The sequence below is a fragment of the Somniosus microcephalus genome, chromosome 9 (genome assembly GCF_052327205.1).
Source record: "Somniosus microcephalus isolate GS21.2 chromosome 9, FLI_Smic_1.0, whole genome shotgun sequence".
NCBI lineage: Eukaryota > Metazoa > Chordata > Chondrichthyes > Squaliformes > Somniosidae > Somniosus > Somniosus microcephalus.
The window spans coordinates 180,867,725-180,893,733 of record NC_140995.1 but is presented as its reverse complement, the minus strand read 5'-3'; the positions used below and the strand labels follow the sequence as shown (position 1 = coordinate 180,893,733).

Below are 26,009 nucleotides of genomic sequence, written 5' to 3'. Positions count from 1 at the left end.
CAATTTGCCACGTATGTTTTACAGGCCTTAAGCATGCCTGGCCACCAATATAAGGGAGTCAATTTACTGAATGTTGTTCTTCTTATGTTCATTAATAAATAGACATTCTTATTATGAACACAGCTAGCTTTTGCTAGACACTTTTATTGAGCACATGTGGACTAGGTGCAGTATCTGTAGAGGCTTCCATCTTGACTGCTGCCTTGTGGGTAGTCTAGTGCCTCATGGGTAATGTAGTCTTAATATACATACAGCTGGGTAGTGTAGTCTTATACATACAGCTGTATACAGCTCTACACAGCTCTACGGCTCCACCTAGTGTCCACTATAGAATGACATGTTATTGATCATTACATCCCCCTTTCTTTGAGGTTTAACAAAATCAATATCAATCAACTTTCAAGAAAACAATAAAGATAATATCAGTAACACTTTTGTTAGTGCTCTATAAACATAAACATTTTCAAAACAGTCAACACATTTTCAAAGCTTTACATTGTACTCAAAGATTAAGTCTATCAGGCTCTTTTACTTCACGTGTGGATCTTCTCAACACGGGTAAGTCTGATGTGTCTTCATGAGATTGTTCTGGCGGTGAATGACAAGATGCAGTTGTGGCATTGTCATCGATCTGCTCTTGTATAGATTGAGGTCTCCTTGCGATCTTTGCTTGGAGAGGGTTTCAGTGTTTCCTTCACTCTTCATGCCATAACTCTCAATGTAGTCAATGCACTCTCAAAAAACTGCTGGCAGCTGGATCCCATCATACAGCATAGTCCTCTCAGCAGCCTCAGCTAATGGAACACCAACAATTGGCCTGAGGGAAGAAGGAGTATCCACCGGAACTGCTTCCTGCTCTGGTGCAGGCTTCTTCTTTTTCTTTTTCTCTTTCCACTGCTTAACAACATCTGCTGTGGTTATATCTTTGGACTTTTTCTCCTTGTGTTTTTCCTCTTTGTGCTTTTCTTCCTTTGGCTTCTCTTTGACCTTAAAGTCTTTTTCTTTCTTCTTGGAGAAACTAGGCTTTTTGAAGACATGGATACCCTTTGGCCTTTTCATCCTTGATGGGCTCTCTGCTTCATCACCTGAGTCATCTGGTCTGCTTATGGCACAGTTTATATGGTAGACTCTCTTGACCAGTTCTAAGTCTTCACAAGCTTTGTCACCTAGTATCGAATCAAGTCTTTCAGCCACAACAGAAAACATGAGATGATGCACTTTGTCTTTGACTGTCACTTTGAGTCTGCATACACCTAAGCTATCTATTTTCTGTCCATTATAGCTCTTCAGTAGTACTGACTTTTTCTGTATTTTGGGCTTTTCTTTCGTATTTTTAATGTCACTCATACTGATTAAGTTTGCTTTTGCCCCAGTGTCCAGTTTCAATGTAACTAATGCTCCATTTATCTGCAGTGGGATCATCCATTTGTCCACTTTTACTGCATTGACTTTATGTTCAGCATTGTCCATTTCTGAGGGCTGCACATTTTCTGTATCTTTTTTGATATCGTCACATGACACCATTCCTACAAAAAATGTCTCACTTAAATCAGTGTCCTCAATCACATTAACTTGTTGCCCTTTCGTTTTTACTTTTGAAAAGCATTGTTTGGCAAAGTGATTCTTTCCATTACACTTTGTGCACATTTTTCCAAACGCTGGGCATTGTCTTAACCACAGCATTTACAATTAAAAATTTCATCCTCCGATTGCTTTTCATTTCTGTTCTGCCCACGTTTCTTCCCCTTGTAGGACACAGCACCGACAGCAGCATTATCATTCATTACAATCGCATCATTATTGATTTCACTGAAAGTCTTCGCGTGCTTTCGAGCTAGCTTGCTGGCTTGGCATATTTTCACTGCATTTTCCAAATTTAGTTCGGTTTCTCTCAACAGACGTTCCCTGACTTTTTTATCATGAATACCAAACACAATCTGGTCACGAATCATGGATGATTTCAGCTCAGAGAAATTACATGTCTGTGCTTTCAGTTTCAGATCAGTTATAAAGCTATCAAAAGTCTCATTTTGTTGCTGTGTCCAAGAACGGAAGATGTATCTTTCATACGTCTCATTCTTTTTGGGAGAGCAATGTGCATCAAATTTTTTTAGCACATCTTCTAATTTTTCTCTGTTCTCCTCTGGATTAAATACAAATGTATTAAATACCTCTATCACCTGTGGGCCTGCAACCGTAAGCAGCAACGCTATTTTTCTTGCGTCTGGCTTCGTACCGAATCCGATGGCAGCAATGTAGAGTTTGAATTGTTGTTTAAAAATCCGGCAATTGTAATCGACATTTCCCTCGAGATTCAAACGCTCTGGTGGCTTCAAATTCTCCATGCCGCTTTTCACAATCTTTTAGCAGATATTTACAACTCTTGGTATCCTGGTACCATCTTATGTTCATCAATAAATAGACATTCTTATTATGAACACAGCTAGCTTTTGCTAGACACTTTTATTGAGCACATGTGGACTAGGTACAGTATCTGTAGAGGCTTCCATCTTGACTGCTGCCTTGTGGGTAGCCTAGTGCCTCATGGGTAATGTAGTCTTAATATACATACAGCTGGGTAGTGTAGTCTTATACTGATGCGCTATCAATTACTCATAAAAGACTGATAGTTAAGAGAGTAACTAAAGGCTTTTATTAACAAAAGAATGAAGGTCTGCCTAGAGTGGTCGACCGGTCCAGAATACAAAGGGGCTGGGGAGCAGTCACCTTTATACTAGGACTTGTGGGAGGAGTCAGCCGAGGCATGTCCAGGCATGTACACAGTGGAATACAAACAGTGGTTTACCACATTCACCCCTTGTTTAAAATTGAGTCCGGCGGGGTGAAGTGTATTAAAAGTTAGTGTATTGGAGTCTCTCCGGAGGTCTTGTCTGCCGCTGTGATCGGCGTGGCGACGGCAGGGGTAGTGGAGCTTCCGGCGTCGAGTCCCGCGTAGGCTGTGGCACAGGCGTGTCGTCCTCGTAGATGTCGAGCGGGTCGCTGGGCCCAGGCCTGCCGTCTGCTGGGGCTGGATATCGGATCGTGGGGGGGGGGGTGGTAGTGAGTAGTGGGTTACTGCGGCCCCCGAGGGTGCAAGGTCTCTTATGGAGGCTGTGTCCTCCCGCCCGTCCGGGTATGCAATGTAAGCATACTGGGGGTTGGCGTGGAGGAGGTCGACCCTCTCGACCAGGGGGTCCGTTTTATGGGTCCTCACGTGCCTTCTCAGTAGGACCAGCCCTGGGGACGTCAGCCATGGCGGTAGCGATGTCCCCGATGTGGACTTCCTTGGGAAGACAAACATTTTCTCATGAGGGGTGGCGTTAGTGCCAGTGCAGAGCAGTGACCGAATAGAGTGGAGCGCATCGGGGAGCACATCCTGCCAGCGGGAGGTTGGAAGGCCCCTAGACTTTAAGGCTAGCAGGGCGACCTTCCAAACTGTCGCATTTTCTCTTTCCACCTGTCCGTTCCCCCGGGGGTTGTAACTGGTGGTCCTGCTTGTGGCAATACCCCTAGTTAGCAGGTACTGACGGAGTTCGTCGCTCATAAACGATGAGCCCCGGTCGCTATGGATATAGCTGGGGAAACCGAACAGGGTGAAGAGGTCGTTCAAACATTTAATGACCATGGCACTGGTCATGTCCGGGCAGGGGATGGCGAACGGGAAACGGGAGTACTCATCAATAATATTGAGGAAGTACACATTGTGGTCGGAGGAGGGGAGAGGCCCTTTAAAATCAACGCTCAGGCGCTCGAAGGGGCGAGTGGCTTTTATCAGGTGGGCCCTGTCTGGTCTATAAAAGTGCGGTTTGCACTCAGCGCAGACTTGGCAGTTCCTGGTCATGGTCCTGACCTCCTCAATAGAGTAAGGCAGGTTGCGGGCCTTGATGAAGTGGAAGAACCTGGTGACCCCCGGGTGGCAGAGGTCATTGTGGAGGGCCCGCAGTCTATCGATCTGCGCGCTGGCGCAGGTGCCACGTGATAGCGCATCCGGGGGTTCATTGAGCTTCCCGGGCCGGTACAAGATCTCGTAATTGTAGGTGGAAAGTTCGATTCTCCACCTCAAGATCTTGTCATTTTTGATTTTGCCCCTCTGCTTGTTGTTAAACATGAAAGCAACTGAACGTTGGTCAGTGAGCAGGGTAAATCGTTTTCCGGCCAGGTAGTGCCTCCAATGACGCACAGCCTCCACAATCACCTGGGCCTCCTTCTCAACAGCGGAGTGTCTGGTCTCCGGGCCTTGGAGGGTTCGTGAAAAGAAGGCCACGGGTCTCCCCGCCTGATTGAGGGTAGCGGCCAGGGCAAAGTCGGACGCGTCGCTTTCCACCTGGAAGGGGATGGATTCGTCCACTGCGTGCATGGTGGCTTTGGCAATGTCTTCCTTGATACGGTGGAAGGCTAAGCGGGCCTCTGCCGTCAAGGGAAAAGAGGTGGACTTGATCAGCGGATGGGCCTTGTCCGCATAGTAGGGGACCCACTGGGCATAATAGGAGAAAAACCCTAGGCACCTCTTCAGGGCCTTGAGGCAGTGGGGCAGTGAGAGTTCCATAAGGGGACGCATCCGGTCGGGGTCGGGGCCGATGACTCCGTGTTCCACAACACAGCCAAGGATGGCGAGGCGGTTTGTGCGGAATATGCACTTCTCCTTGTTATATGTCAGGTTCAGGAGTTGGGCGGTGCGGAGGAATTTTTCGAGGTTTGCGTCATGGTCCTGCAAGTCACGGCCGCAGATGGTCACATTGTCCAGATATGGGAAAGTGGCCTGCAACGCATTTTGATCTACCATCCGGTCCATCTCCCTTTGGAAGACGGAGACCCCGTTGGTGACGCCAAAGGGAACCCTAAGGAAGTGATAGAGGTTGCCGTTTGCCTCAAAGGCAGTACACTGGCGGTCCTCAGGGCGGATAGGGAGCTGGTGGTACGCTGATTTCAGGTCAATGGTCGAGAAGACGCGGTACTGCGCGATCTGGTTGACCATATCAGCTATGCGGGGGAGTGGGTAGGCGTCCAGCAGGGTGTAGCGATTTATTGTCTGGCTGTAGTCGATGACCAGGCGCTGCTTCTCGCCGGTCTTAACGACCACAACCTGGGCTCGCCAGGGGCTGGTGCTGCCCTCAATAATCCCTTCCTTCAGGAGCCGCTCCACTTCGGTTTTAATGAAAACCCGGCACTGTATCGCCTGCTCTTTGTGGCGATGGGCTTACAGTCGGGGGTGAGGTTAGCAAACAGTGGTGGGGGGGTGACTCTGAGTGTGGAGAGGTTGCACCTGGTGCGCGGCGGGCAATTTGGGAGCTGCTGGCTGCGGACTGTGAGTGGGGGTAGGGGTCCACCGTACGCCATCGTAACACTTTTAAGGTGGCACTGAAAATCTAACCCCAGCAGGACGGCAGCGCAGAGGTCGGGCAGGACCAGAAGTTTAAAATGATCGTACACGGTCCCGTCTACTACGAGTGTCACTACGCAGTAGCCGCCGATGTCCGCCGACTGGGACTCGGAGGCCATAGAAATCCGCTGGTGCGCAGGCAGGACTGGGAGAGAGCAACGCCGCACCGTGTCGGGGTGGATGAAGCTCTCCGTGCTCCCAGAGTCAAAAAGGCAGATTGTATCGTGGCCATTTACCTTAATGTCCATTGTGGACCGAGCTAGTTGGTGCGGTCTCGTTTGGTCCAGTGTAACGGATGCCAGCGTAGGGATCGGTGTGTCGCTGCGGGTATCAGATGAGGCGGTGTCGGGGGCCTGCTGTGTTCCGGCTGTCGTCCAAGATGGCGGCGTCCATGATCCCCATGTGGCTGGAGGCGTCCAAAATGGCTGCTGTACCGGTGGTTCGCACATGGCCGGGGAGGCCCAAGATGGCGGCCCGCATGGCCCACACACGGCGCTGCTGGGGTTCGGGGTGGCTTTGGCCCTGCAGACGTTAGCGTAGTGTCCCTTCTTCCCGCAGCCCGAGCAGATCGTGTTTTTTGCCGGGCAGCGCGCTCTGGGGTGTTTTGCCTGGCCACAGAAGTAGCATTTCTGGCCTTGGGACACTGCTGCGGTAGTTGGGCCGTTGCTGGGGTGTGGCTGGGGTGGCACGGCGCTATGAGGCGGTCCTACCGTGTCCCAGGCTGTCATTCCCCGCGGCGTCCACGGTGCAGAGGAGCAGGCATCCATGCCCCGGTAGGCTGCATCCAATGATAGTGCGAGTTCAGAGGCCTTGTTGAGGTCGAGGTCACTCTGCTCCAACAGTCGCTGTCGGGTGTAATTGGATCTGTGGCCTGCTACAAAAGCGTCCCGGATAAGTTCCTCTGTGTACACGGCAGCCTTTACATCCTTACAACCACAGGCCCGGCCAAGCACAGACAGTGCCTGAAGGTATTCCACGGTCGATTCCCCAGGTTGTTGTTTACGACTCCCCAGAAGGTGCCTGGCGTACACTTCGTTCACTGGGCGCGTGTACTGGTCCTTGAGGAGCTTGATAGCGTCTGCGTACGAGGTCGTGTCTTGGATGACCGAGTACACTCGGTGGTTCACTTTGGCGGTCAGGACATCCAGTTTGTCCTCGTCCGATTTGATTGCTGCGGAGGCGGTCAGGAATTTTTCGAAACACTTAAGCCAGTGAGTAAACTTGGTGGATGAGTCCGCCTCCCGATGATCTAAGTCCAGGCATGCTGGTGTGAGGATCTTCTCCATTATAAAAATTTTGTTGATAAAATTGATGCGCTATCAATTACTCATAAAAGACTGAGAGTTAAGAGAGTAACTAAAGGCTTTTATTAACAAAAGAATGAAGGTCTGCCTCGAGTGGTCGACCGGTCCAGAATACAAAGGGGCTGGGGAGCAGTCACCTTTATACTAGGACTTGTGGGAGGAGTCAGCCGAGGCATGTCCAGGCATGTACACAGTGGAATACAAACAGTGGTTTACCACATATACATACAGCTATATACAGCTCTACACAGCTCTATGGCTCCACCTAGTGTCCACTATAGAATGACATGTTATTGATCATTACAGTTCTGGCACCACAACATGCTTGACCTATGTCCTCCTGAGCTTTTACAAGCTGTTCTTGTTTGTGTCTTGGGGGTACTTCTCAGTTTCCCTTGGGCAACTTAACTAGCACAATGCCAGTAGGGGTTCCGAGTAAAAGTACTTTGCTGGATATCCTGGTGGATTCTCTTTTGTTGGGTCTAATAGCTGAATCAGTTCCTCATCCTGATTAGCTGCCCGTTCTGCCCTAGTGATAATACTAATATTGGCAGGCCCCTCTCGAGGGGATGTCATGCAGACCGAACATTTCACTTGTTCGTTTGCAAGACTGTTGCCTTTTGGAGTGTACTGTCCCAGCGGTATGCCCGTTTACATGAATCATCTGACAATTCTGTTTCTCCATCCTCGAACGGAGAATGTCTTCCCACAATGACTTATGTTTTATGGGTTTACCCTTATGATTGGTAAAGTTTATTTGTTCCCAGAAAACTAGTTCTTGGTTATGTCCTCTTTTACAGTAGTCACTACCTGTACAGATTAATGTGGGTTTAATAGGGTCTGCCTTTTCTAAAGCATACCGTAGTGCTGCAGCTTCAGCATTTTGCGCTGTCTTATGGCCAAGGGATATGGACAGTAATTCTTCTGGATAAAAAGAATAGGAATCTCAAAAAGTCCCTACTACTTTCCCCATCCCAGCTGAGGATTGTTGGGATGTCCCATTTTTAATCGTCACTGACGATCCATCACAGTAAATTACTTGATGGTATTCTGTAAGCAGTCTCATAGGCATCTGTCTGATTCCCTCCTCCGTATCATCATCCTCCATGATGGGGAGATGCTCTAAGTCCATTTCCGGGGATAGAAATTTAAAAATGAGTGTAGGATCATTTAAGAACGATGCCCATTTATCATATCGGATTTGGGTGGCTCTTTTTTCCATCAGAGGCCATCCTCAATACTGATCTTAAATCGGGAATCTCAGTATAGATGGTAATGGTATTTCCCTTGAAGGGTTCGTGCCTTGATGAGACATTGGACTACCATAGTCTGTGACGGGGTTGGGGAGCCACGGGGCCGTGCTCTCCGAGTAATGTAGGTTCTGGACCCAAGCGCAGAAGCGAGGCAAGAGGCAAATATACAGTACTTTGTTTGAACTTTACTAGTTTCACACATAACTAGATTAACACAAGGAACACAGCAATATACATAAGAACTGGAGACAAGTTACAAAACAACACTAAGCTTGAGACAAGCTACCACAAGGGCAACCGGCTTGCCAAGACGGGACTCGAAACAAGCTACCACAGGGGTAAGCCACACATAACTAGATTCACACAAGGAACACGGCAATATACATAAGAACTAGAGACAAGTTACAAGACGGCTAGTCAAGATAGGAACTCAGGACAGCTTCCATGAGGAAAAGCCACTTGTCCATACTGAACTTGAGACAAGCTACCACAAGGGCAACCGGCTTGCCGAGACGAGACTCGAGACAAGCTACCACAGGGGTAATCAGCTTATCAATACAAAGCTCAGGACAAGCTCCAACATGGCAACACGCTAGTCCAGCCCAGCACCTTATCAAGACTAACAACAAGAACACAGACTTAGGTACGTCTTAAACACAGAACTCGAGAATACATCTTAAATACAAAGCTTGAGAATACATCTTAAATACAAAGCTCGAGAAACACCATGGCAACCAACTAGTTAAAGCCAGGAGCCACAGAGCAAGGGCTAGTCCCTCTGGTTACCCGGCTAGGACTGAGAACCGAGGGAACAAACTACAGAACTTATATACCAAGAAAACCAGGTGAAACCCATGAACAGCTAACAGGCCGTTAAGACTTAACACAGAAGGCTAGGAACAATTAACACAGGAGGCTAGGAACAATTAACAGAGAAACAAACAAGTGAAGGTTGGAGCTCATTGTGTTGCAGCAGTGAGAGGAGAAGGCTGTGCTGTTCCTGAGCTCCTGCTGCTGCGGGGAGCACCACTACTAGCAGCCTACATCATCCTGTTGCAGCAGTGAGAGGAGAAGGCTGTGCTGTTCCTGAGCTCCTGCTGCTGTGGGGAGCACCACCACTACTACTAGCAGCCTACATCATTTACAGAGGTGCCTGGAGAGGACGGAGGAGAGGACAGAGGAGGAGGCCAGCATTCCAACAGGAGGGGCTTTTTTTTTACATCACTGCCTCCCAAGTCGGCCTCCAGCCCAGGAGAGGGAGAGAGGAGACCAAACAGCTCCACGTGGAAGGAGGGGAGGAGCTGCAACTCGAAACATCTGCAGGTGGGTGTCTATGTGCATTCCCCCCTAAAGACTTTACATCCTAGGCGGGGGGAGGAAAGAAGACGGGCCGAAAGCCTGGCCTGGGTTGGCTGGAGCCTGCCCAGGTGAAGTTTTGTTTCCTCCATACCAAGAAGACCTGGTGTGGGCTGAGCCTGGGCTTTTTTCCAGCCTACCCAGGTGAAGACATCCTCTCCCCCTGCCCGAAGACCATCGGGAAAGACTTTTTTATTCCATCGGGGGAGTGCACCCAGCCGACGCCCACCCACCGACCAACACCTTAAGTGGGGACCCTGCCTTTGCGGCCCCCCCTCCTTCCCATCCCCCTCTTTCTCTCTCCTTGTCCTCTCTCTGCCTCTCCAAAAGGCACCTCTTTTATTTTTTTCTAATTACCCATTGAGCAGAGGGAAGGAAGGGCCCCCCTCCCAATTAATACCATCAAGGGGAGAGGCGGGCCAGTTAATTTACACTCCCTCTGCTCTGGGAAAGACACACTTACTGAGGCCATTAACATCTTAGGGCCTGTGACTTTTGGGGTGTGTGTGGCTCTTCCTTAAAAACCGCCCCATTATGGCGAGCACTTATTCGGCGGTGACGGGGTCAGCAATGACCTATGCGGCGGCGGCGGCCAAGGCCGGGGCCGCTCCCGCTGCTGCTGCGGCCCCGTCGCCGTTCCGACTAATGACCATGAAGCTCGGGGTGAAGAGCTACACCCACCCCGACATGACTATTGAGGCGTGCGTGAAGGCTATGGCCGGGGTTGTCGGCCCTCCGGCCATAGTCGCCGCCTCAAAAATGTACGGGAAGGCTGTCTTCTTCCTGGAGTCCGAGCGGGCGGTGGCCCTGGCCATCGCCCAGGGGCTCACCGTGGGCGGGACTTTCCTGCCGGTGGACCCGCTGGAGGCCACCACGCAGAGGGTTGTCCTGTCGAATGTCCCGCCCTATATCGCCGGTGAGCTCCTCCTCCCCCACCTTCGTCAACTTGGGGAGGTGAGGTCGGGGATTTCCCCGATCCCGCTCGGGCTCCGGGAAAGCAGCCTTCGCCATGTCTTCTCCTTCCGGCGCCAGGCCTTTGTCCAGCTGGCGCGGGAGGGGGAGGCGGACGGGGCTTTCACGGTCCTCCACGGGGGGACCCCGTACCGCGTCTTTTGGACCACGGACGGCGTGCGGTGCCACGCCTGTAGGGAGGTGGGGCACGTGCGGAAAAACTGCCCCACCTCCAAAGCCGCCAGGGTGACTGGCGCGACCAAGGCTGGCGCCGCCGCCGCTCCTCCCTCCGGGTCTAGCCGCGCCCCCTCCCGAACAAAAGCTAACGGGGCGTGGTCGTCGTCGGAGGCCAACGTCATCCAGGCCTCCGGCAGGGGGGAGGAGGGATGTCCGGTCGGAAAAAAGGCGCTGGGCAAGAACAAACACCGTAGGGTGGGTCCCCCCGTGGAGGGCGAACCCTTTGATATGGACCCCCTGACGCCCGAGAGCATCGCGGCATTGTTCGTGGAGTGCAGAGCTGGGGGGGACCCCGTGCCTGAGTCCGTGGCCGCGACCGCCGAGGCGGGACCACCGGAACCTGCGGCCGGGCTTGGGTCCGGGGGACCCAAAGAACTCGCTCCTCTGGAGGGAGCAGGGGAGGCCCCTGAAGACATGGAGGCCTCCCTCTACCCCTCCGCGCTCAAGCGAAGGCGCGACTCCCGGGACGAGGGGGGGGATCGGGAGGTGGAAGGTCCCTCCGGTCAGGGGGAGTCGTCGCCCGCCGTGGGCGCTGCGCCCCACCCCACCGCTATCAACATCGCGAGCGAATGGCAGGGGTCGCCTGTCCCCGGGGAGGCTGAGGCAGAAGCGTCTGCCCAGCTCGTGCCTCCCGGGGATGGGGACGAGACCCTGCCCGTGGGGGGGGTCGCGGAACAACCCGCGGCGGGGATTGACCCTCTAATGGTGGCATTACCCCTCGACGGGTCGGGCGGCCAGGGGACCGGGCCGGGCGAGTCATCCGATGATGAGCTCGCCCAGAGCGGCCCGGACCTTTCCCAGGTGCTGCTCGACTTCGTTGAGGTCTGCGGGAAAATCACCCCATCTGCTGGGTCGGAGGCCGGTGGCGTAGCGGGGGGGGGCGCCCTCTGTCTGTGTCTCCGGCGCCGGGCGACTTGGAGGAGATCGGTTGCACGTGTTCTCCCGTCTCTCCGGTCTCTCCGGTCGTTCCGGCGCCTGGGGCGGAGGGGGTCTCCGAACCGCCGCCGCCTTCTGGCCCGGCCCCCCTAGAGGAGCCCGGGGGGGAATCCTCCGCTACCGATCCTGGGGGTGGGATCCGGGCGGAGGCGGGGCCGGCTGTCGCAGCCGAGCCGCCCGATGCGCACTGCGTGGCGGACGGTTCGGCCGCCGGTGGCGACCCCCCGGAGGAGGACGGGCACTCGGTGGTGGGGGCGGAGGAAGACTTAGAATCCATCGCCGATGAGGCGATGGATGACCTCGCGCCCCTCGCCGGGACCCCCCTCATTCTTATTCCCATCAGGGAGCTCCGGGATTTTGTGGCCACGAGCCAGGGTCGCCGCAGGACCCGGCAGGCCCTCGACAGATGGTCGGGGCTGGCGCTGCTCATCGGGTCGGCCCGCGTCGCCTATAAGACCATGGGTGCGGACGCGGGCGTGAACCCGTCCGAGCTGCGTCGGTTCCGGACATTCTTCACCGTGCTGCTAGGGGAGTGGCGGTTGACTAGCGGCCGCCCTCCCTTCCCCCGTTAGGTTTAAGTAGGGGTTGGTTGTGCTTCTGAAATGAAGATAACCATAGCCAGCCTCAACGTCAACGGCAGCAGGGATGCTAGCCGCAGATTTAATAACTTTTCGGTCCTTCGGGACGGGAAGTATGCGGTGTGCTTCCTGCAAGAAACCCACACCGTTCCGGGAGACGAGGCCACGTGGCTCCTGGAGTGGCAAGGAGGGGTCAACATGAGTCACCTCTCCAGTGTTTCCAGTGGGGTGGCTATCTTGTTGGCCCTGCATTTTCAGCCAGAGATCTTGGGGGTCAAGGAGCTGGTGCTGGGCCGCTTGCTCCAGGTCACTGTTCGCCTGGGGGGCGTGCCGCTCCATTTAGTGAACGTGTACGCCCCTCAGGCTGGTGCGCAGCAAGCGCGCTTCTTTGAAGAAGTGTCCACTCTTTTGGGCTCCATCGACGCGGGCGAGTGCGTCATCCTCGGGGGGGATTTTAATTGTACCCTCGAGGCGAGGGACCGCACGGATACCCAGCCGAGCCCGGCGTCGATGGGGAAGTTGAGGGACCTGGTCGGGTCCCTCGACTTGGTGGACGTCTGGCGTAATCTCCATCCCGACTCTAGCGCCTTCACTTTTGTGAGGTCTGGGGGAGGAGCGTCCAGGATCGACCGCCTCTACATTTCCCGGGCATACGTCTCCTGCGTTCCGATGGCTTCCATGCGGCCGGTGCCGTGCACGGACCACCACCTGGTGTGGGTGGAGCACGTGCCGCTGCGCGCCGGGGGGGGGGTCCGCGTACTGGCACTTTAACAACCTGCTGCTGGAGGACGCGCGGTTCCGGGATTCATTCGGTCGGTTCTGGGCCGGCTGGAGAAGGAAGCAGGGGGGCTTCCCCTCCTTGAGGCTATGGTGGGATGTGGGCAAGGCTCACATCCATCTCTTCTGTCAGGAGTACGCGAAGGGGTCGACCAAGAGGCGGGAGGCCCGGGTCGGGCAGTTGGAGAAGGAGGTGCTCGACCTGGAGTCCCGTCTCGGTCAAGTCGCCGAGGACCCGGCCCTGCGGCTGGTGTACGAAGAGAAGAAGGGCGCGCTGAAGGACCTGCAGCTCGTCGGGTCCCGAGACGCGTACGTGAGGTCGCGGATCCAGTTCCTGCGGGACCTGGACCGCGGCTCCCCCTTCTTCTACTCGCTGGAAAAAAGACGGGGGGTCCGTAAGCAGCTTTTGGAGCTGCTGGCCGACGACGGATCTCCGGTCTCGGATCCGGAGGGAATCCGCGCGGACACCCGCGCCTATTACGGGGCTCTGTTCTCTCCGGATCCGTCCAGCGAGGATGCGCGCAGAGTTTTGTGGGAGGACCTGCCGAAGGTCGGCCTGGAGGGCGCCGAAAAATTGGACGCTCCTCTGAGTTTGGAGGAGCTGTCCGGCGCCCTCCGCCAGCTCTCTAGGGGGAAGTCCCCGGGGCTGGACGGGCTGACCGTGGAGTTCCACAGGGCGTTCTGGGGCGTCCTGGGGGGCGACTACGTGCGGGTCCTGGGGGAATGTTTGGCGACCGGGGAGATGCCCCTCTCGTGGCGCAGGGCGGTGATTGTCCTGCTGCCTAAGAGGGGTGATCTCCGCCTCCTTAAGAACTGGCGCCCGGTCTCCCTCCTCAGCACGGATTACAAAATCTTTGCCAGGGCCATGTCTGTTCGCCTTGGCACCGTGCTGGCCCACATGATCCATCCCGACCAGTCCTACACGGTCCCGGGCCGGACCATTCATGATAACATCCATCTGGTCCGGGACCTGGTCCACCATTCCCAGAGGGCTGGTCTGTCGGTCGCCTTCCTTTCCCTGGATCAGGAGAAGACGTTCGACAGGGTGGATCACGAGTATCTTTTCGGGACTCTGCGCGCATTCGGGTTCGGGACGCATTTTGTCGCCCGGATCCGACTTCTGTACGCTGCCGCGGAGTGTCTGATTAAAGTTAACGGGTCCTTGACGGCGCCCCTTCGCTTCGGGAGGGGGGTGCGTCAGGGATGCCCCATGTCCGGCCAGTTATATGCCATTTGCGTGGAGCCTTTCCTGCGCCTCTTGCGGAAGAGGTTGGCGGGATTGGCTCTGCAAGGGCCGGGCGTGGAGGTGGTCCTCTCGGCTTACGCCGATGACGTGCTCCTCATGGTCACGGATCCCGTTGACTTGCGGAGGATGCGGGAATGCCAGCAGATTTACTCGGACGCATCCTCCGCCAGGATCAACTGGGGGAAATGTTCTGGACTCCTGGTGGGTCAGTGGCAGGTGGACTCTCTGCCGGAGGAGTTCAGGCCCTTCGCCTGGAGTACAACGCACCTCCTCTACTTGGGAGTCTACCTCAGCCCGGCCGAGGACGCCTGGCCGGCGAACTGGCACGAGCTGGAGGCCAAAGTCACCGCTCGCTTAGGACGCTGGACAGGATTGCTCCGAGTGTTGTCCTACAGGGGTCGGGCGTTGGTCATAAACCAACTGGTGGCCGCCATGTTGTGGTACCGGTTGGTTACTCTGATCCCCCCCCCTGCGTTTGTCGCCAAGATACAGAAGAAGCTCATCGACTTCTTCTGGAACAACAGGATACACTGGGTCGCTGCCGCGGTTCTGAGTCTCCCGCTTAAGGAGGGCGGTCAGGCGTTGGTGTGCCTCCGCACCCAGGCTGCGACTTTCCGTCTTCAGACGCTGCAGAGATACCTGTACGTCGAGAATCCTCCAAGATGGTGTGCGCTGGCGACGTATTTTTTCCACCAGCTGCACGGCCTCAATTACGACACGCAGCTCCTGTTTTTGGAGGTGAGCGGCAGGCGTGAGAGCCTGCGGGAGCTGCCTGTCTTTTACCAGGAACTACTATGGGTTTGGAATTACGTCGCCTCCAGGCGGAGCTCTCCCCCGTCAGGAGCGGCGGCTGTCCTCCGGGAGCCGCTGTTCAGGAATCCGCACCTCCACGTCCGCGAGTTCGGGTGGCTGGCGGAGCGCAGGGCTGTGCCTGGCAGGGTGACTAGAGTCGGGGACCTACTCGATGGCGGAGGAGCGGGCTGGATGGCGCCAGAGGAGCTGGCGCGACGCATGTCATGGGACAACGTCCGGCTCGCGGTCAGTGCCATCGGGGCGGTGAAAGCGATGTTGCCCCCCGGCGCCACGAGGTGTGTCGAGGCGGCTCGGGCACGTGGGGAGATCCCGTCCGAGCTTACTCCCGTTCGGACGGAATTCCTTATCGGCGCCTTGCCCCGAAACTCCCCTCGGGGATCGGTGCCTCACAACTTGAGCCGTCTCGAGGAAATACCCTCCGTGCTTTTTCATTCTGCGCGGAGGGGTTTCCTGTACGGGCTGCTCTTGCACACCTTCCACTTTGCCATCTTCGCCTGTCGTCCGGACACGCCGTGGCGTGCCGTTTTACCTCCGGACGGAGACGGAGGTCCCCAATGGGGGTCTCTCTATGCGGGAGTCCTCCCTTGTTCTATTGGGGACTTGGCCTGGAGGGTGTTGCACAGAGCAGTTCCGTGCAATAGATTTTTAAATAGGTTTACGGACTCCCAGACCGCCTGTTTGTTTTGCGGTCTGGAGGAGTCCGTGTTCCACGTATATATGGGGTGTGAGAGGTTGCAGCCCCTCTTCCATTTTTTGAAGGGGCTGCTCCTCAAATTTTGGTTGCACTTCAGTCCCACGCTCCTGATCTACGGTCACCCCGTGCGGAGGGGAGTGGGCAGGTTGGAGGACCTCCTCGTGGGCCTGCTCCTGGGCCTGGCCAAGAAAGCCATTAATTGGTCCAGGCAGCGGGCGGTCGAGGGGGTGGTCCGACCGGATTGCCTCCCCCTCTTCCGTGGCCATGTTCGCGCCCGGGTGGCCCTAGAGATGGAGCACGCGGTGTCCGCCGGCGCGCTCGAGCTTTTGCGTGACCGGTGGGCGCCGCGGGGACTGGAGTGCATAATTAGTTTAAACAACCAAATTTTAATTTGAGTGGTTAAGGTTTATTTAAAGGGGTATTGGATTTTAGTTACAGTTTATTTGTTAACTTGGTTTTGTTGCACGCAAAGAAGCAAGTGAAGGTGCCATCTAGAGGTTACAAAAGGAACCGACTGGCACCCTCACAATAGTCATGACCCTTTCTTTTTTAATGTACCTCCTTTCAACATTGGAAAAGTTATAAGAATGAAACTGAATGGGCACTATTCTCTTTTCATTATAGAAAACTGCAACTGCCACTTTAGGTGATGACCTGAGGTGAATATTGAGTCCCCCTGTTCCAGGTCTATTGCTTTTTGTACCTCTCGGCATAATTGTTGCAATTTTGAGTAATCGTCTGGTGAAAATATGAATGGCCCTTTTGTTGCTTCGCTCACTCTAGCATACTGAGAGCTCGGCAAAAGTTGGCGTAAAGGATCGAGCAAAATTCAGGAGTCCTAAACTTGCTTGCAGGTTTTTCAGAGTTTTAGGATATTGAATGGTGGCTAATTTTTCTTTATAGGATCCTCTACTGTTTCCAGTTATTCGCAGGCCCAGAAAATCTACCTCTTCCCTAACTAGTTGACTCTTTTTTATGTTGATTAAGTACCCAGCAGTTGTAAGTCTGGATAAAACACCATCAATGACTTTCAAGTGCTCTTGGAGATTGTCATGTGACAGATATACATCGTCCACATAAGAATTGATGTTAGGTAGGTCTTTTAAAAGATCAATGATGTGGGCTGAAAAGAGAACGGGGTTGTTTTGACATCCCTGGGGCAATCTGGTCCAGCAGTACTGATACCCATCGGGTCCAGTCATTGCTGTTTTTGGCCAATCAGCTTTTTCGATTGAATGGGACCAGAAGCCATTTGCTAGATCAATACAAGATTTATATTTTTCCCTCGTGATTCCAGAGAGAAGGGCTGTGGAATTTTGCTGTTGTGTAGTATGTGGGGCCGTTACCCTATTTAGGGCTGTATAATCAACCACTAATCTCCACCTCCCATCTGGTTTAGCAACACCAAACAATGGTGAATTAGTTCTAGGTGTCATTTTTATTAAGACACCTTGTTCTGTTAGTTCTGTGAGGGTTGTTAGGAGATCTCATTTTCCCTTGTGGTCTTGAATAGGCCACTGTTTTTTTAGGTTTGTGCCAGCTGGCATCAAGTGGGTGGGGTTTGATGTCTATCTTTCCACATTGATTTGGATGGCTTTGTAGATAATAAGGGTAGTATATATTAATGAGTTGCTCTAGGAGGTCTTTGCCTCCCCCCTCTAGGTAAGTTCGATCAAACTGTGTCTGAATATGTTTTCCCCTGTCATCCTGGTCTGTGGATGCTTCTACAGGTCTGGTTGAGATTTTAATGTAATGTTTCATGTCTGGTTGTCCTATAATGAGGGAATAGGCCAATTGTGGTACCAGTCCTACATCTAGGGTCACTGTGATTCCGTATATAATAATAGGTATTTTGTAAAAATTAATTATTTGTGTTTTACCTTGTGTGAATCGCCCTAATGTTTTTTTTACAAATTGGGGTCCCCAAATCTGTCCATTTAGTTTTTATAATTTTGGGGTCTATTACAGTGTAGTCAGCTCCTGTATCAAACAGGGCCTTCACTTGTGCATTTGTGGGCAAGTTGGAGGTGTAAACCTTCTGGAATACCCTCCTGGGGGTCCCGAGCCACAAGTTTGTGTCTGGGCGGGGTGGACTTGAGACTTGGGTCTATGCAGTCCTTGTTTCTGAGTACTAAAGGTACCTTCTCCAGTATTTTTATCCTTAGTTTCTGGTCTCATTATAGGTTTAGTTTGGGGTAGACCTAAGAGGTCATGATTTAATTGGATAATGCGATTGACATTATCCAATCTTTGTTGGTTATCTCGATAATTATTTAGAGCACCCTCACAGACAAGTTTGAGGGCTGTATTTTGGTATTGATTGGCCAGGCAACCGTGGACAATGTCCCAGTTATCCTGTGTGAGTACCTTGCCTAATCTGTAGGCAGCTACCTGCCCTTTAGTTGTGGCTGTATGTGAGTATTTCCTTGATGAAACCCATTACATGCCCTCCCTGAGTTGCCATGAGAATGTAGGCGTATATTTGGACCCAGTTGTTACACTGGTTTAATGGGGGAATTAAGTCTGAACTTGGCATCATTTGTAGTAGTTGCCTCAGGTGTTGGGCATTCCAATCTTAGCAACAGGTTTCCAATTTACCAAGGTTAGTTAGAATCCAGCAGATTTTTTCCTGGCTGGTGTTTCCCAGTCTACCACACATTATGTAGATAGAGCTTCGGTTTACTTTACCTAGGGGCGCAATGTGTGGTTGCTGGGGTTGGCTTACTGGACCAGCAATCCCTTCACCTCCAGCATTGAGATAAGATTGAGCTTGTGCCTGTCAGCATTGATTATAATGGATTCTAAGCGGTCTATTGTCTTCTTGAAGATTCTAGTCATTTATTTTATCATGAGGTTGCCACCTTAACCGGAATCCATGGCCCCCAGGAACATAGGCTGCTCCGGGTCCTATTATTCGGCCATGGTTGCCACCGCATTGTTGGGCACCGTTCATTAGGCCTCCCAATTGTGCGGGTGTGCACCTTATCATTAAGGAATTTAGTGGGTTTGGAGTATTTGTTTGATTATCCTACTGGATATTCCGAATCCCCTGGTTCTGGGGATCAACATCAATCATGCCATGAGTTCTAATGGCTCCTTCGGCATCAAAGCCTTCTATTTCAAAAATTATCACTTGGTCTTGTGGAGGTATAGCGATAGGATTATTTCCCCTAATAAAGCAATCGTTTGAATTTCCTAATAAAAAGACTTGGCCATTTCCGATAGGATTTGCCATTTCGTCAGGACCTAACCTCAGTTAGGATTTAATATGAACTTTATAAGAAATTTCTAGACCTCAATGGTATATTTAGGGAGTTCTGATTTAAGTTCTACAAGGCCTGATCAGGGACTTGCCATCTCTAGAGACTTAAATCTGGGTCTTAGTACCACTGTCAGTAAAACACTCCTTCTATACTTAACAATCTACAAGATGGATATAGATATAAATATAAGTATAGGGTTCTGTATCAACTCATTAACACACATGTTGGTCGCCAACTGAAAGGATATTTACTAGTCCTAGCCCTTTTGAGGCTATCCCGGATCAGGCGTATTTCTCAGATGTTCACTTTCAACTAAAGTTTGAGGTAGCCGAATCCTAAAGACGCTTAACTGGGTCTAAAGGTCCGGGCTATCTCTTCCTAAAGGAAAGGAGCAACCCAAGAATTTTACCGTCCTCCAGATAGCACTTTTAATAAGTTTAGCCAGACTGTAACGTGCCGGATATTATGAGGGTCTGGAGATCTCCTTCAGAAATGTACCTCTCCACCAAAGAGTGTACAGAGGTTGGGTTCGCGAGTTATTGATACAGAAGACGTATGCGAGACAATTCTAAATATATATCGAGATTTATTAAAAGAACCGACATGCAATTTACAGTTGGTGAATCAATCAATCACAACATTAACAGTTCTAAAAAGAGAAAAAATATGATCTTTTTAACAGAGAATCTTACTTTTAAATCTTAACTTCGCTATAGAATTTTCTATACAGGATATCCATCAATATCAAATTACCTTCGATCCCCGAGGTAAAAAGAGTGAAGGACTACAGAGCCACCTCTGTAGTCGAGAATCGCTTTGCCCGATTAAAGCAAGTCTGATATCCCATTTGAGACTTCAATATTTATACCCTTTTTCAGTTGTATCCCATAAGGTTTCTGCTGATCCAAGTTAATTATCACTTCATCTTTCTGCTGACTTCTTGCAATTCTTACTGCTACATCGGCAATAGTTATTGGGAATTTTTACCATATAGGTGTGAAGGCAGATGTCCCTTATTTCATGTGTCATCTTTACGAGGGCAGATGTTTCTTATGTTATGTGCCATCTTTACGAGGTTTAATTTATATCACTTATCCAGGGTTGACCATTGTTCTGTTCCCAAAAGGCCAGCCACTTGGAACCACCCATTCTTCTATTTCAATAAGGTTATTTATTCAGGGTCAACAACTTGTCCTGTTTCAATAGCCAGAATTCTTTCATAGCTATTTCATAGTTAGGTTTCTAAATTTCCAAACCCAGTTTGTCATGTTTTAAAGAATTTATAAAGTAGAGTTCCGTATAAGGTACTCTTCAGGGTCAACCACTGTCTTATCTCAACAAGGCCAGAATTCTTTCAGAAGATAGTGTATTTTTCTAAAAAGGTTATATAGTATATTTTTCTAAAAAGCTTATATAGTATATTCCTTCACAATGGTTTCTTCCAATTGAGCCTTCTTAAAGACGCTTGCTGTTGTGCAGTTATGTGCTTTGGCTCTTGGTCCAGGTTGTCATCTGCCTGCTCCATGGTGAGGCCCCTTTTAGGGTGATTTATGTTACTGATAAATTCAGTGGCTTAGTCAAATAACGTATCTGATGCCTGGATGATGCAACTGCAGATTGGGAGGTTTGGCAGCTATCTCTTGCTGCCTTGGAGAAGGAGATGGTGAGCCTTCTTTTCGAACCGCTGCAGTCCATGTAGTGAAGATACTCCCACAGTGCTGTTAGGTAGGGCGTTCCACAATTTTGACCTGAGATGATGAAGGAACGGCGATATATGTCCAAGTCGGGATGGTGTGCGACTTGGAGGGGAACTTGGAGGTGGGCTTGGGAGGCGCTATCGAAGAAGGCCTAGTGAGTTGCTGCAGTGCATTGTGTAGATAGAACACACTGCAGCCATAGTGCGCCAGTGGTGGATGAAGTGGTTGTTTAAGGTGGTGGATGGGCTGCTAATCAAGCCGGCTACTTTGTCCTGGATGGTGTCGAGCTTCTTGAGTGTTATTGCAGCTGCACCCATCCAGACAAATTGGAGAATGTTCCTTCACACTCCTGACTTGGGCCTTTTATATTGTGGAGCGGCTTTGGGAAGTCAGGAGGTGAGCAACTTGCCGCAGAATTCTCAGGCTCTGAACTGCTCTAGTAGCCATGCACTTAGTTGATGGTCCAGTTGTGTTTCTGTTCTATGCTGACTCTCAGGATGTTGCTGGGGGATTCGATGATGGTAATGCCAGGGGAAGGTGGTTTAACTCTCTCTTGTTGGAGATGGTCATTGCCTGGCACTTGTGTAGCGCAAATATTACTTGTCCCTTATCAGCCCAAGCCTGCGTGTTGTTCAGGTCTTGCTGCATGCTGGCCTCCCGGATGCCCAATTTTGAACTGCTAGATCTGTTCTTAATCTATTCCACTTAACACAGTGGTAATGCCACATGACACGATGGAGGGTGTCCTCAGTGTGAAGATGGGACTTGGTCGCCACAAGAACTGTGCAGTGGTCACACCTACCATGCTGTCATGGACAGATGCATCTGCAACAGGTAGATTGGAGAGGACGAGGTTGAGTAGGTCATTCCCTTGTGTTAGTTCTCTCACCACCTGCCGCAAGTCCAGCCTGGCAGCCGTGCCCCTTCAGGACCTGGCCAGCTCAGCAGAGTTGCCAACTCAAATTTGTAAATGTCGCTAGATCTACCCTCAAAAGTCACTAAAAAGTTGCTAGACTCAAAGGAAATGTCATTAAAAATGTGGTTGGAAATAGAAAAGTGTAAAAAATTACTCCAATAGACTATTCCTTCCATTCAAACTTTTCTTCCTAACATCACTAATCAATAATTAGTTTAATGCTCTCCATCTTCCAAATAATTACAATTAAATTACATATATAAACAACTAGAATCAATAAAAGTAACAGTAGAATACACAAAACTTTTACCAACAAAATAAAATAAATTGGACTTCTTATAATTCTGGCAGCGAACATCCAAGTTTATATTAGTAAATAGAGTAAAAAATATTTAAATCGCTACTATGTTTAAAATAGTTACCAACACTTTTACAGACAAATCGGCGCTCTCCTGCCCAGCGCGAACCGCCCCTCCACCTGGCGCCTATTGCAGCGCGCGCACTTGAGTGCTGCTATTGGACCAGATGGGAGGAGACAGCCTTTCAAAAAAAAACAGAAAATGCTGGAGATACTCAGCAGGTCAGGCAGCATCTGTGAAGAGAGAAACAGAGTTAACGTTTCAGGTCGATGACCTTTCATCAGAACTGGAAAAAAGCAGGAAATGGAACAGATTTTTAAGCAAGTGTAGGGGCTGGGAAGGGGGGAGGGGATGAAAGAACAAAGGTTTAAAAAAAAAACCACGCTTCTGCCCTCACTCTAATGACGCCGGTGAGTCTGAGCAATTACGTCACCACGTTAGGCGGGGGGTTGTCATTAAGAGGGGGAGGGGCAGCACGTGGGTCGCTGCGGCGTGAACAAAATCTCGTGAGGTTATAACGATAAAAAAAACAAGCTGGCAAAGCTGAGAAAAGCAAAATTAAAAAAAAACTGACTAAGCGTTGCAAAAATAATTATGAAGTATGAGACGTTTGAAAAAGATTTTCTCGCGTGAAAACTGACAGAAAAGTGGTGTTTTTTCATCATAATATAAAAACAAATTGGCATTCACGAGTTGGTGCCAAAATCTCAGGTTGTTTTTGCTGACTTGGCCTGAGACTGAGCCACTCCCCCAGCCAGAGACTGAGATAGCCCGAGGGGCGGGGCTTGACACATAAGATACACACATGCAAACTTGAAACAGTCGGAGTAAATTAATGTAAAACGTTTTATTCAGTATAAATTTATTTTTCATATAAAATTGATTAAAATTGCTTATATTATGTGAATAATTACAAAAGCCGCCAAATTTGTCACTCGATTTTGCATAAAATCGCCAAATTTACACTGTCGCTAAACGCCAAAAAAAGTTGCTAGATGAAATGAAAAGTCGCTAAATCTAGCGACAAATTCGCTGAATTGGCAACTCTGCGAGCTCGGTCAGTGGTCCTCTTTTTGTTGAACCAAATTAACTGTAACTTAATAAAACTAAAACTTAACAAATTAAACTAAAAATTGGTTTGCCGGGGTGACGATGCACTCCAGTCCCCACGGCGCCCACCGGTCTCGGAAGGCCTCAAGTGTGCCGGCGGACACCGTGTGCTCCATCTCCAGGGCCGCCTGGGCGCGAACATAACCGCGGAAGAGAGGCAGGCAATCGGGCCGGACAACCCCCTCGACCGCCCGCTGCCTGGACCTATTAATGGCCACTTTGGCCAGGCCCAGGAGCAGTCCTACGAGGAGGTCCTCCGATCTGCCCGCTGTCCTCCGCACCGGGTGACCGAAGATCAGGAGCGTGGGACTGAAGTGCAACCAAAAATCGAGGAGCAGCCCCTTTAAGTACTGGAACCGGGGCTGCAACCTCTCACACTGAATAGAAACATGAAACATGGACTCCTCTAGGCCGCAAAAAAGGCAGGTTGCCTGGGAGTCGGTCAGTGGTGGTACATTTGCAATGTCATGTGGTCAGAATGCCACCTGATCGAACCTCCAGGAATGCCTCCAACCAGAGTTGGCAACCCTAAGCAAACTGTTTGCTGGATTTTTTTAAATTATGTTGCACAATAGGCCGAAATTGCAGTCAGTTTTACCACAGGCACCTTACTAAGAAAAAAACTGGAAATGGGAAAAAAAAATTCTAGGGTGGGATAATGAGGTAGTGAGAGTGAAGCAAGGCTGGCTTGCAGCACTGTCATGGGGCACTGCGCACTGACGTGCCGGGCGGGGGCGCGCGGTGGATGCCGGGCGCGCGGCTCCAGGAGTTGGCCGGAGCCTTCTATTTTGGAACGGCGTCTTGATCTTTTTCCCATTGTCTTTCCGTCCGTGCCTCGTTCCATCGCGGTAGGATTCCCGGGGCATTAACGCGAGCGGCTGGTGATCCCGGGCAGACACCCGGCAGCTTTGCTCATCGTACACTGTGCACCCACACATTCCGCTCCGTACTGCACAGCAGATTTAGAAGATGGCTACCGGTAAGCAGACCTAACTGCTTTCATTCACATCCCCGTTCGGTTGAGATTTGTGTATTTTGAGGAGAGACGCCTCGGGGCGATACTGCACGTTGGACAAAGCGAGTCAACTTGGCCAGTGTAAAGTTGCAAATGCCAGTCTGAGCTGAACGTTGCTCCGTCGCAAGTGGTTGTATTTATTTTTTTGTTCAGATTATTACCGAAAGCATTGAGGAGGGACAGTACAACTGAACACCGATATATGATGCCATTTAGTGTCGGGAAGCTGGCTGATTTTTCCCCGCTCGAGTTCCCAAGTTGATTTTAGGTTATACTGCTTTGGGAAGGTACTGAGCACAGATTAGGAACCCTCCCCGTGGGAGGAGAAAATTGGATGGTACTGAATCATTGGGGTGCTCCTGTGCATTGACCAAGGGTTTAGAGTGAGGAATCGCTTTAAAATGCCGAGGTATACATATTGCCAAAGTAGCTGAGTATTTAAAGATTTATTCTTGGGATGTGGGCAAGGCTAGCATTTGTTGCTTAACCTTAATACAGTTAAGCTGGTGTGGGACTGAAGTTACATGTAGGCTAGACTGGGTAAGGAGGCAGGTTTCCTTCCCTCCAAGGTAATTAGTTGGGGTTTTCCAACAATCCAACAGTTTCATGATCACTTTTACTGGTGCTAGTTTTTTTTAATTCCCATATTTTGTTTTTCAAATTCACATTCTCAAACCGCCGTGGTGATGTTTGAACTTGTGTTCTCTGGATTCTCTTAGGCAGTTCCTCGGAGCCGAGGATGACTTGCTTCCGCATTAAAAATGAGTTTGCAGGTGACTGATGAGTCCAATGCGGGACCTATAGACTCTTGTCACAGGTGGGGCAGACGGTGGGTGGGGTGCTTGGGTTGACGTGTGCTCCTTGCGCTGCCTGCGCTTGGCTTCCGCTTGCTCCCGGCGAAGAGACTCGAGGTGTTCGGCGCCTTCCTGGATGCTTCTTCACTTTGTGCGGTCTTGGGCCAGGGATTCCCAGGTGTCATTGGGGATGTTACACTTTCTCAAGGAGGCTTTGAGGGTGTCCTTGAAGCATTTCCTCTGCCCACCTGGGGCTCTCTTGCCGTGCCGGAGCTCCGAGTAGAGCGCTTGTTTTGGGAGTCTCGTATCGGGCATGTGGACAATGTGACCCGTCCATCAATGCTGATTGAGTGTGGTCGAAGCTTCGATGTTGGCCTGAACGAGAACACTGATGTTGGTGCGCCTATCCTGCCAATGGATTTGCAGGATCTTGCGGAGGCAGCGTTGGTAGTACGTCTCCAGTGCTTTGAGGTGCTTGCTGTACATGGTCCATGTCTCTGAGGCATACAGCAGGGTGGGTATTGTTGAGTCTGTATGTTCCAGTTAGGTTTAGGATCAATCACTGGACACAGACAACAAGAATAACTTTTAACAGGTCTTTACTATTCGAAGGTCCTCTTTTTTTTTATTTGAACCAAAATTTGAACCAAATCAACTGTAAATAAACAAAAGTTCAACTAATCCTTAATAAATCAAATTAAAATTTGGTGTTCCAAATTGATGATGCACTCCAGTCCCCGCGGCGCCCAACGGTCGCGGAAATACTCAAGCGTACCGGCGGACACCGCGTGCTCCATCTCCAGGGCCACCCGGGCGCGAACATGGCCACGGAAGAGAGGCAGGCAATCCGGCTGGATGACCCCCTCGATCGCCCGCTGCCTGGACCAATTGATTGCTCTTTTAGCCAGGCCCAGGAGCAGGCCCACAAGGAGGTCCTCCAGCCTATCCGCTCCCCTCCGCACCGGGTGACCGTAGATCAAGAGCGTGGGACTGCAGTGCAACCAAAAATCGAGGAGCAGCCCCTTCAAGTAGTGAAAGAGGGGCTGCAACCTCTCGCACGCCATATAAACGTGGAACACGGACTCCTCCAGGCCGCAAAAAACACAGGCGGCCTGGGAGTCCGTGAACCTACTTAAAACCTTATTGCACGGGACCGCTCCGTGCAACACCCTCCAGGCCAAGTCCCCGATGGAACAAGGGAGGACTCCTGCGTAGAGAGCCCTCCATTGGGGACCTCCGCCACCGCCAGTCGGCAAGACGCCACGCCAAGGCGTGTCTGGACGGCAGACGAAGATGGCAAAGTGGAGAGTGTGCAGGAGCAGCCCGTACA

At 51.1% G+C, this 26,009-nt stretch overlaps 1 protein-coding gene across 1 annotated transcript in view; it reads left to right on the top strand.

The window, feature by feature from the left end:
- The first annotated feature begins 23,588 nt into the window (after positions 1 to 23,588).
- Positions 23,589 to 26,009, top strand: part of slc35a1 (solute carrier family 35 member A1) — a 42,585-nt gene continuing 40,164 nt past the window's right edge. The window contains exon 1 of the mRNA XM_085997653.1: positions 23,589 to 23,849. Within this exon, the coding sequence (XP_085853779.1) occupies positions 23,840 to 23,849 (10 nt within the window). The 5' untranslated portion in view covers positions 23,589 to 23,839. The remainder of the gene's footprint in view (positions 23,850 to 26,009) is intronic.